Source organism: Choloepus didactylus, chromosome 2 (genome assembly GCF_015220235.1).
Source record: "Choloepus didactylus isolate mChoDid1 chromosome 2, mChoDid1.pri, whole genome shotgun sequence".
Lineage (NCBI taxonomy): Eukaryota > Metazoa > Chordata > Mammalia > Pilosa > Megalonychidae > Choloepus > Choloepus didactylus.
In genome coordinates this window covers 201,004,472-201,016,639 of record NC_051308.1, presented here as the reverse complement: position 1 = coordinate 201,016,639, position 12,168 = coordinate 201,004,472, and the positions used below count along the sequence as shown (strand labels likewise).

At 42.3% G+C, this 12,168-nt stretch overlaps 1 protein-coding gene across 1 annotated transcript in view; it reads left to right on the top strand.

Annotated features, from left to right (window-relative positions):
• The first annotated feature begins 3,562 nt into the window (after nucleotides 1-3,562).
• The window catches only part of LOC119527373 (cytochrome P450 4X1), a 33,593-nt gene continuing 24,987 nt past the window's right edge, over nucleotides 3,563-12,168 (top strand). The window contains exon 1 of the mRNA XM_037827301.1: nucleotides 3,563-3,852. Coding sequence (XP_037683229.1) covers nucleotides 3,676-3,852 — 177 coding nt within the window. The 5' untranslated portion in view covers nucleotides 3,563-3,675. The remainder of the gene's footprint in view (nucleotides 3,853-12,168) is intronic.

Sequence of the window (12,168 nt, the reverse complement as noted above, 5' to 3'; positions counted from 1 at the left end):
TTCAGACCAACCTAACTCAGTAGGTACCTCATGTTATTCTTTGTAAGCCCATCCACGAAAGGCCAGTTCTATTTAGCAAAGGAATCTAACTTGTTCACCATTGTATCTTCAGTACCTATCATTTCCTAGCACAGAGAAAGGCACTTAAAAACTATCTGTAGAATGAATAAAGAAGTACTGGGTGCTTTGTGTCCCAGTGTTTGTGACCCAAAGTCCTTCTAACCTAAAAGACTTTGTAAACTGAGAATGGGTAAGAATTATGGGAATAGAGTGGAGAATTGGGGGGTGGGGGTTAGAAGAGATCTGGAGGTGAGAGGGAGGATAGTGCACTTGAGAAATTCAGAAGACATTCTGTAGGGATGGAGTTGCAAAAAACAAAGCTGGAAAAGCAGGCAAAGACTGGACAAGAAGGTCCCAGTAAGCCATGTTAATGATTTTGAAATTAAAACTGAAGGCAAAAAGGAGTGACTGAAAGGTTTTAAATAGGGAGCGCCCTGGTTAGATTTGCACTTTATCAGCCTGGCAATGTGGAGACTGGATTGGAAGGGAAGAAGACTGAAAGCAGGAGAACCAAGTGGCAGGCTATTGTCACAGCTATGAAACTGTCATGATGCCGAACCAAAATAATGACAGTACAAGTGGCGAGAACTGTACAATTTGAGATAGTCAAGAGGCTGGTATGATTGCCTGGGTATGGGAAATGAGAAGAAAGAAATCTAGAAACTTTAAAATTTCTGGTTTGAACATACTGTTCAGTTAGGCACTTTTCCTTCTGGCCAACAAAGCAGTTTGTAAAAGAGCCCTTTTCAGCACATACTGACTGACTGAATCTAGAGTAAAATGGTTGGCATTTTTACTCTTCTAATCTCATGGCCACACTTTCACAAAAGAGGACACTGAGCCCTGAAAAAGCAACACTAAGAGTAGGGCTCTGACTCTTATTTCATAACTACATAGTAAGGGCCTTGTTAGGGATTCCTGCCCCTTACTCTCCCCAAGAACCTCTTCCCCTGTCTTCTCACCTGTGGCAGTGGACCCAAACTCAGCCCAGAAGATGCTCAGGGACATCCCAGACCCAGGCAGGATGTCCATCAGGTCTTATCTGAATATTGCAAGAACATCAGAACTGGTCTCCCTAGCTCCAGCCTGGCACACACCTACCCCTGCCACATACACATACACACGTGCACATTTATTCTCATAAATGTTAAGATCTCAGGACCTAGAGTGGCACTGATTGGATTCAAATCTTGATTTCACTTCTTACTCTTTGATATCCTTGAACAAGTTGCATAATCTCTCTGTGCCTCATTTCCATATGTGTAAAATGGGGATAACGGTAATACCTACCTCAAAGGTTTATTATGAGGATTAAATGAGTTACTACATGTAAATCACTTTAGAGCAGTACTTGGTACAGTAAATATTTAGTGGCTATTATTATTACCTTCCAAATAACTATCAGAGTGATCAATATCTAACCATGTGACTTTCTGTCTTAAATCCCTTCAATTCCAATGTCCTAAGAACTGCACTTACCTGGGCCTACTAAGCTCCTCATGGTTTGACTTTTGCTCTGTATGTGGCCTTAGCACTCACACTGCTAAGATTTGAAGCTCCAACTGTTTCAGTTGGCTCCAGACTGTTTCATTCTCTTTGCTCACACATTTTCTTTCTCTGTGGAATTCCCCTTCCCACCTTGCCTTGCAAGGGGATACCTGCTGACTCTGTAAGAAATAGCTCCACCAGACCCTCAGGCACATGAAGCAGAGCCCATTTCTGTCTTGCTCAACACTGCATCCCCGGTGCTCAGCACAGTGACTGACTCACGGTCAGTGCTCAATAAATAGCCACTCCGATAAATGAATGAATAGCTGAAAACATTACCTTGGCTCTGAAACTTTTTCCATGTTCCCTCCTCACCTGTGTCCCCCCTCTCAGGCAGCGTTCATTACTCTCTCCTTTGCCTGGTCTGACAGCAGTACCACTTTATCTGATGGCTTTACTTTAATAGTACTTACTTGTTTTGTTATCTCCCCCACTACACTGTGAGTTCTCACATGTACCCAGCACAGGGTCTGGTACAGAATACATGCTTATTAACTGAGTAAACAAGCAAAGAGCAGTGAATCTCTAGATTCCCACATTGGGAGGACCTCACATCCTCTAGATTTTTATCCCCATAGTTCCATGTTCTGAAATATTTTATCTATCAAATTGCATTTATTACTAAGTAATAACCATCTCCACATTTTAGTGGATCAAAGATATGGATTTTATTTCCTTTGATCATCTTGAGATAACTAGCATTGCCATATGAGTTATAATTCCAGTTGAAAGCAAAAGTTAGTTACTCTGCACTGCCTTATTTGTAGCTAAATGTAGGATCCCAGATGGAAGTTCCTTTGTTACCCAAGGACATGCAATGCAATTGACAGTGCTGGATGGGGCAAACTGATCCTGGAGCAGGGGGTACACAACAGACTGCTCAGGCCTCAGAGGGATTCACACCACCAGCAAGAGCTTGGGAGAAACTGGGCCGGCTGGAGAGCCTGGAGAACTAACCAGAAGTTTGCCATCCACACCCTGTTATCCATCCACACAAAAGGCCTAGGACCAGACCAACCAAATCACAAAAGTGAGACCAGCCAGGATCATGGGGGCAGAGCATGGATCTGAGGTCTTTTCCCATTACATGTGGGCCACCCTACACCCAGTACCATCTGGGGAGGAGCAGGGCAGGGAGCAGGGAGGAATCTGAAAAACTAAAATGCAATAAGTTACCCAGAAGAGGCTGTGTAAACCAGAAGATTCTGAGACACGGTCAAATAACAACTTCTGGGTGAGGTGTAGAGGGTGGCAAGAGATGTGGAGATCTGGGGCAGAGGGCTGTGAAACACCTTGTGTGGCAAAATAGAACACATGAGGGGGCCAATGCTTGGTCAGATGAAGTTACCATCCCTGGGGTCCTAACCATTTGCCTGCTAAATGAAATCTGGCTCCAGAGCCTGGAGTGGGGGCAGATCATATAGCCGGGAATAGGAAGTCATAGCAGAGATCGGGTCTGTTGATCAGGCCTATAAATTCAACACCTAGCATAAGCTTGTCTCAGCACAAATAAATGAATAGATAATGCATTGTGGACAATGCCTATTAAAAAAAAAAAGAAGTCTGGAGAGTGGGAGACAGCAGTTTGGGAACTCAGCCTGTTGGATCCTAGTTCCCTACCTCCACCCCGCAAATCCCTATGGGTTTTGGTAAAACTCCAGAGTGGAAAAGAAGGTCTTCTTAAATAGCAAGTTGCTATTTATTTTTGACAAACAAGAAAAACAATGACCTCAGCCTTGGCACTATTTAAAAAATCTAAATTCAGGTCCTCGGTAATGAAAAACTGTCGCGCTTTAAATATGACACTCCAGGTGTAAGAAGTCCTGAATCAAGGCTTGCAGCTATGGGTTACGGGTGAGAAACCCCGACCGCGCGCCAGCTTCCTCTCCCAGGCCTGAGCGGCCCCTCCCACAGCCCTGCCGCCTTCCCCCGGATGCAGGGGGCGCTCCCTCAGGGCTCAGAGACGTGGTGGGCTGGCTGATCCCCCGCCCCGAGCGCCGGGCAGCGAACGCTCGCGGTCTCCACGGACCCCGGAAACCGACACCGTTCTGCGGTGCTCGGAACGAGATGGAGTCCTCCTGGTTGGAGACGCGCTGGGCGCGGCCCTTCTACCTGGCCTTCGTGTTCTGCCTGGCCCTGGTGATGCTGCAGGCCATCAAGCTCTACCTGCGGAGGCAGCGGCTGCTGCGAGACCTGCGCCGCTTCCCGGCGCCCCCCACCCACTGGCTCTTCGGGCACCAGAAGGTATCTAGGCAGGGGCGGGAGGAGGATGCTGAAGGGAAGACCCGCTAGGCAGAGAGGGGGCAGCTCACTTCCCCTCCTTGGAATCCTGAACCCCCTACAGCCCTCTCCAGCCTGGCCACTGGCTCTCGCATCTCTTCTTCACAGTGGAGTCTTGCTCCGCCCGCAGCCTTGCTGGGAAAGGGAAACACCCTGGTATAGCCACTGGAAAGGAAGCTTTGGGGGCTGGGAGGAGGCTATTTAAAGGGCAAAATATATCGGAAGCGAGGTGTCACTCAGGTCTGTCTCTAATGGGTTCCCCAATCGCTTGCTTGTATGTACTGCTTTTTAAAAAGCCCTTCAAAAGTGTTATTTTAAAAATAGTATGTTACCTAAATAATAATTATTAATTGCAGAAAGTATGCAACATCTGGACAGAGTATTGCCACTCTTGGTCCAATCCAACCAGAGAAAATTAGCTTTCATTTTCTAGGATTCTTGTGAAGTAGGGAGCACCCTAGCCACCCATTCAAGAAATGATTGATTGATTGATTGAAATGGGTAAAGTGGCATTAGACTATTACTTTTTGGATTCTTCTGTTCTCTAAATCCATCCCCATCTATGGTTCATTTTTTCATTCATTCACCAACTTTGAATGGTGCAGATTGCAAACAAAAGACTGGTCTCTGCCTTCAAGGGGCCCAAGCCGGTGCAGACTTATGCCACAAAGAGAAGGTGAACATACAGGGTAATGAATGCTCTGAAAGAGGCCTAGGGCAAGGGAATCTTGGAGGATGGTATGCATCTCTGCTTAGGGGAGGAGAGACAATCTGCGACAGGCTGGGCAGAATTTTAAAGGATGGGTGGGGTAGGGAGGGAGATCCCAGCAGGGCAAAAGTGTGAGCCATGGCATTGGGGTGAGAAATTGCGCGTTCTGTCCAAAGACCTTCAAGCTTCTGTTTGGGAGTGCAGGGAAGAGATGTTGAGGCAGGCAGCTGAGGCCTGTGGTGGTAGACAGTTGGGGCCGACAGTGGGGACCTGCTCTATGGCATTATCCATTATCCAAGGCATTATCTTTCCCATGTTAAACCTGTGATTTAACCCTGATCCTGCATGCCTCAGCAGCATCAGGTAAATTCCCATATAAAATAAAAACAAACTTTTAGCACATTTACTTATTTTCAATTAGATTTTATTTTCTCAAATGGTACTAAATGATTTATAGCAAAAAAAAAAAAAAAAAAAACTGCAACCTTTTGGCTCTTAATTCTCCCTTCTTCCCACTTCTAGTATTTCTTCCCCAAAGCAACATCTTTCAACTTTTGTCTGTTTCTTCTGGTATTTAAGTCCTTATTTGTAAAATAATATTATATTGCATTTCTTAATTTAATAATTTTAGACATCCATCTATAAACTTCTTTATGACAATTTATCACTTACACCTCACCTTCCTCTGTCCCAATATATGTCCCAATATATGTTGTATTTTTTGGTTAAATAGAAAATTAGGATTTATGTTATATTGACTATTACGTATGGCTGATCAAAGTGGTCCCCTTTGATTTTGATCCTTTTCTCATGTTTTTTTTTTTTCTCTCATGGTGTATTGACTGCCTCCTTTCTTTTTCATCTGTTTGGTTTTTCAATATCTATCACTTTTTTCCCCAGTGCTTTAGTAGAGCTGTAACACATCTCAGTATTTCCAAATAATCAGGCACACCAAATAATCTATCAGTGTATATGTTTTCACACAGACCTCTCCTTCTGTTCCAGTCTGAACTGATTGTTCTTTAGGACTGGTACATACATGTTGTTCTGGGACATCCAATTGATGCTGTACTGTGCTGGATACCATATTTTCTTTTTTTCTTGATTTATTACATCATTTTGATGATAGCTTCCTGAGAATGAGTTAAGGAATGTAAGGTAAATTTTTTGAGCTCTTAAATGGATAGAAATGTCTTTATTCTACTTTTAACTTGAATGATAATTTATCAGGGTATAGAATTTTACCTTGGGAATTGCTTTTCTCATAGATTTGAAGGCTTCTTCAATTGTCTTCTAGCTTTCAGGACTTTTGAAAATTCCTATACCTTTCTGATTCTTAGTCCTTATTATGTTACCTTTTCTCTCCTTTTTACAGCTTTAAGGGCTTCTTCAATTTACCTCTGGTATTCTAAAATTTATTGATGATATGCCTAGGTATGGCTCTTTATTTATTCATTGTGCTTGACACTTAGTGAGCAAGCCTTTCAATTCTGGAAACTCATATTCACCAGTTCTGGGAAATTTACATCCCACCTCCTCGTGAAGAGATTAACCATGCTGTGCCTGATAAACCTGTTACTACCTCCCCAGAGGAAACAGCCCTCAAGCCTCTCTCTGATGAGCTTAACTCTGTTCCACCAGAGGAAACTGTAATGGAATGCTCAAAGTAGTTGACTTGCAAAGCAACATAATTCTTCTCATGACTACCTCCTAACCCCTCTTTTCTTCTAGACCTATAACTAAACTGAAAACCCAACAGATACTGAAAGGTGAGGTATAAAGTATGACTCATGAGGAGATGCACTACACTCCAAAAGAAATGCTTGATTTTTCCAATTTATACAGACATAAATCAGGGGAGTATGTGTGGAAATGGATTTTAAAGGTATGGGATAATGGTGGAAGGAATATCAAGTTGGATCAGACTGAATTTATTGATATGGGCCCACTAAGCAGAGATCCTGGATTCAGTGTTGTAGCTCAAGGGGTTAAAAAGGGCTCTAAAAGTTTGTTCAGGTTGTTGGCTGAAGCATGAACCAAAAGGTTGCCTACACTGAATGAAGTTGAAATATCAGGATTGTCCTCATGTAATATAGATGAGGGAATCCAAAGGCTTAGAGACATTGGAATGTTAGAGTGTATTTATCGTAGAAGACATGCTCACCCATCCTAGGCATATCCAGAAAACACACCTTTCACCACTACTGTGAGGAATAAATATATGAGAACAGCTCCATCTAACCTGCGGAGCTCTATGGTCACTCTTCTCTGTAGGCCAAATTTTAATGTGGGAACTACTGCTACTGAACTTGGATCCTTAAATACATTGGGGGTGATCAGATCCCAGGTTGACCGGAGCCAAGTGGTGGCACTGTCAAAGGTGAGGTGAATGTGGCTGCTGTAAGGGACAGCAGAATCATAGCTGTAATAAGAATAGTCTGACTCATAGAGCCCTATCACATTGGCTAGTTGATCTTGGGATATGCAGAAGTAAAATAGATGAGCAGTCTAGCAAATTCTTACTTGATCTACAGCAGAAGAGTGCTAGGTCAAGTGGACAAAAGTCTAACTTGAATGATAAAAACAGACAGTCATGACCCCTTGAATGAAGGGAAAGTCAGGTCCCTTTGGGGAAAGACCCTGCTACTCTGTCAAAAAATGTATCCTTTTACTCTTCCTCCAGCCTTCCCCAAAAAGACATAGACCATTTAACAGGGTGGCTGTGCACTGGAGAAAAGGAATAATCAGACATTTTGGGGTTTACTGGACACTGGCTCTGAACTGCCCTTAATTCTAGGAGACCCAAAACATCACTGTGGACTACCAGTCAAAGCAGGGCTTAAGAAGGTCAGGTGATCAATGGAGGTTTAGCTTGGGTTCATCTCACAGTGGGTCCAGTAGGTCTCTGAATCCATATTGTGGTTATTTCCCCCGTTCCAGAATGCACAATTGGACTAGGCATACGCAGCAACTGGCAGAATCCCCACATTGATTCCCTGACTTATGGTAAGAAAGGCCAAGTGGAAGCCACTAGTACAGCTTCTACCTAGCAAAATAGTAAACCCAAAACAATGTCATGTTCCTGGAGGGATTGCAGAGATTAATGCCACCATCAAGGGCTTGAAGGATGTGGGGATGGTGATTCTTATCGTATCCCCATTCAGCTCTTCTGTTTGGCCTGTGAAGAAAACAGATGGATCTTGGAGGATGACAGTAGATTATTGTAAACTTAACTAGGTAGTGGCTCCAGTTGCAGCTGCTGTTCCACATATGGTATCATTCCATGTTATCATTCCAAATGTACACATCCCCTGGTACGTGGTATGCAGCTATTAATCTGGTAAATGCCATTTTTTCCCAATACCTTTAATAAATATCACCACTAACAGTTTGCTTTCAGCTGACAAGGACAGCAGTACACCTTCATTCTCCTACCTCATGGATATCAACTCTTCAGCCAACGATTGGCCCGTGGTCAAGCATTATAACATCATCTAGTCTGCAGGGACCTTGATCTCCTTTCCCTTCCACAAGATATCACACCACCGAGTTATATTGATGACATTATACTGATTAGACTTGGTGAGCAAAACGTAGCAATTACTCTAAACTTATTGGTAAGGCATTGGTATGTCAGTGGGTGGGAGATAAATCCAACAAAATGCAGGGTCCTTCCACCTCAGTGAAATTTCAAGCTTCCAGTGTTGTGGGCAATGTTGAGATATCTCTTCTAAGGTGAAGGATAAGCTGTTGCATCTGTGCCCCTTTTACAACAACAACAACATAAAAGAGACACAATGCCTAGTTGGCCTCTTTGGATTTGGGAGGGAATATATTCCTCATTTGGGTGTGCTAGTTTGGGGTGTGGACCATAACAAGAGGAAGCTCAGCAATAAGTCCAGGCTGCCATGCAAGCTGCTCTGCTACTTGTGCCATATGATCCAGAATATCTAATGGTGCTGGAAATATCAGTGGCAAATAGAGATGCTGTTTGGAGCCTTTGACTGGGCTCTCCAGGAGAATCACATCACAGAACCTTAGGATTTTGGAGCAAAGCCCCACCATCCTTGCAGATAACTACTTTCCTTTTGACAAACAGCTTTTGGCCTGCTACTGGGTCTTAGAAACCAAGCATTTACCATGGGCCACCGAGTTACCACGAGACCTGAGTAGCTCATTATGACCCACCACGCCATGAAGCTGGGCATGTGCAGCAGTACTCCATCAGCTAATGGAAGTGATATATATGAGTTTGGACTTGAGCAAGCCCTAGAAGCACAAATCACTAACACGAGGAAGTGGTCCAAATGCTTATGGCCCCACTCTTGCCACATTACATTCTCTCTCCCGGCCGACAACTATGGCCTCTTGGGGGTTTCCCTTATTCAGTTTGCCATAGGAAGAAAAACTCAGGCCTGGTTTACAGATAGTTCTACATGATACAAAGGTAGAACTAAAAGTGGACAGCTGCAGCACTAGAGCGCCTTCCTGGGATATCCCTGAAGGACAGTCGTGAAGGGAAATACTTAGTGGGGAGAATTTTGAGCATTGCACCTGACTGTTCATTTTGCTTGGAAAGAGAAATTTCTAAAAATGCATTTGTAAATTGATTTATGAGCTGTGGCTAATGATTTAGCAGAATGGTCAGGGACTTGAGAGAATTTGATTGAAAAATTGGTGACAAAGAGGTCTGCAAGAGAAGTTTACAGATAGATCTTTCTGAATTGGTATAAAATATGAAGTTATTAGTGTACTATTCATTTGAGGGTAATATGCTTTTTTTCCTCTGGTTATTAAAAAATTTTTCCCCTTGTCTTTGGTTTTCAGAAGTTTTACTATGTGGTGTTCTTTGATCTGATCCAATTTGAAATTTACAGAATTTATTGGATATGTGACTGGATTTTTTCATCAATTTTGGAAAATTCTTAGCTAATTTCTCTTCACATGTTGCTTTTGCTTCATTATCACTTCTCTCCTTCTGGAATTCCATGTATATGAATATTAGCCCTTTTATTCTCTTCCTTAACACACAGGTAGTCACAAGAAAAGGAACTATTTCACTTAGTATCATTTTAACTCTAGTCATAACATTCCAAAAGGAAAAGGTGAGTGTGTGGGGGGGGGGGTGTGGATTTCCTACAAGACAAGAAATTGCAGTCCTTGGTCTGTTCCAGTAATTCTCGTCTTCTCACCAGTCCTCAAACATGCCAAGCAAAATCTTTCCTTGGGGCTTTGAACATGCTGTTCTTTTGTTGGAATGCTCTTCCTGCAACTTACTCAGGCCTTTGAACAAGTGTCACATCTTAGGGAGGCCTTCCCTGACCACTGTAACTAAAATAGGACCTCCAGTACTCTCTACTCCCTAACCCTGCTTGTATTACCTTTTGTTTCATTACCACTTATCACTCTCTGATAATGTATTGTATATTCCTTTGATTATTAGTTATTATCTTTCTCCCTATTAGAATATGAGATCTGTTAGGGGAGGGACTTTGTTCATCCCTATAAACCCAGGTCTTGTACAGTTCCTAGCCTATAATAGGTGCTCAATTAATACTTTGTTGAATGCACAAATGTGTTAGGTGCTCAACAAATTCATTTATTTGAAGATTTATTGACTACACAGAGCCAGGTAGATTGTCATTTATTCAGTAGGTAAATGAATCCTAACCAGTGTGTGTGTATGCAAGTGTGTATATACGTATGTGTGTGTGTATGCACACATGCTTGGATATGATGTAGGGGAAGACTGTGTAATTAAGTACATAGTGAAGAACTTGGGCTCTAGACTTAAACCTGGGTTTGAATCCCCACTACTGGCCACTACTAGTTGCCAGCTATATTATGATCTTGGATAGTTAGTTAATCTCTCTAAGGCTCAACTTCCTCATCTCTAAAATAGGGATTGTAATTGTACTTCATAGGGTACCTGATGTAAATATTAAATAATATAAAACATGGAACACACTTAGCAGCACGTAGCTCATAGTAGTGCTTACTAAATGTTAGCTATTACTATTTGTTTTAATTTCCTTGGCTGCTCAAGCAAATACCATGCAAGGGATTGGTTTAAATAATGTAAATTTATTAGCTCATGGTTTTGAGGCTAAGAGAAAGTCCAATCAAGTCATCATCAAGGCAATGCTTTTTTCCCTGAAGACTGGCGTTCTGGGGCTGGTTGCCAGCAACCCTTGGTCCTTGGCTCCTCTATTACATGGTGGCCTCTCCTTGGACTCTCTGTTCGCTTTCAGGTTCCACTGAGTTTCAGCTTCTGGCTGCCCATGGCTTTCTCTCTGCCTGCCTAAATTTCATTCTGCTTATAAAGGACTCCAGTAATAGAATTAAGACCCATCCCGATTGCAGTGGGCCATACCTTAACTGAAGTACCCTCACCAGGAAGTCCTGCTTATGATGGGCCACACCCACAGGAATGGATTAGGTTTAAGCACATGTTTTTCTGGGGTACATACAGCTCCAAACTACCACACTATTTCTGTGGGCACTAAGCGTTTTCCAAACAAGTAACATGTTTCCTAGATATGTAGAATACCTATTTTTCAAATCTACTTAGATGTTGCTATAGATGAAGAAACATAAATTCACTTAAATATATTACAGATTAATAGCATCTTTTTGTCCTTACCTATGTTCCCAGTCAAGAGTTACTAAGGATATAATCAAATACTTTCATGTGGCCTAAAATGTCCTTGAAAATTTTTTACCTAAAAAAAGAAATCCTCTTATTAGGCTGCATGTCCCACAAGGGTAAAGATATTGCCCACCTTACATGTCTCTGTATCTGTACCACCTGGCATATGTAATAAGCACTTGATACAAATTGGTTTGTTTACTATTTGTAAATTAATAAATATTCAAATTGTTGGGATCTGTTGCTCTAGATAGTCATTGGGTCCTTGTTACTGGCTTGATTGTGGGAACCTCAGCAAAAAAGAGTCTGAATTTCAAGAGTCTCAGCCTTTCAAGGGCCCTAAGCTATCTGGAGAAACTTCATAGGTTAGGATTCACAGCTCATAATGGGAAATAGGAAGCCAAAGTGTTCCACCTCCCCCAAGGACAAAAAAGAAAAATCAGTCAAGTAGCAAATGTTGTGTGATTGGTTACATGATGAAAAACTTGCCCACCTCAAGGTTTCCTTAGGGACGGGGACACCCACAATCATGCTTATCTATGTAGATTGGCACACCCACACACCCATACATACACACACACACCCATACACACACACAGGTGCTCCTCCCCACTTTACACAAGAGGTGCATGTAAAAAATTAGTGATTTAGAAGAACTATTTAAATGAACCATTAGTAATCTGCTTATAAAAGCAAAAAGTCCTCTGATGGTCATATTTGCACTCTAAATTATAAACGTTGAAAGCGAGAGCTTTGTATTGGGGCTTGCGTCAAGTTTCACACACCTGTATAAATTTTTCTTCTATTGCTGTAGGGGAAAAGAAAATATTGGATGTTCTTTGTAGATGGAGCTGGCAGGTTTTTAGAGAGAAGCATGTATTATTAAGTCATATGAAAGAATCACTGATCAATAATTATAGAG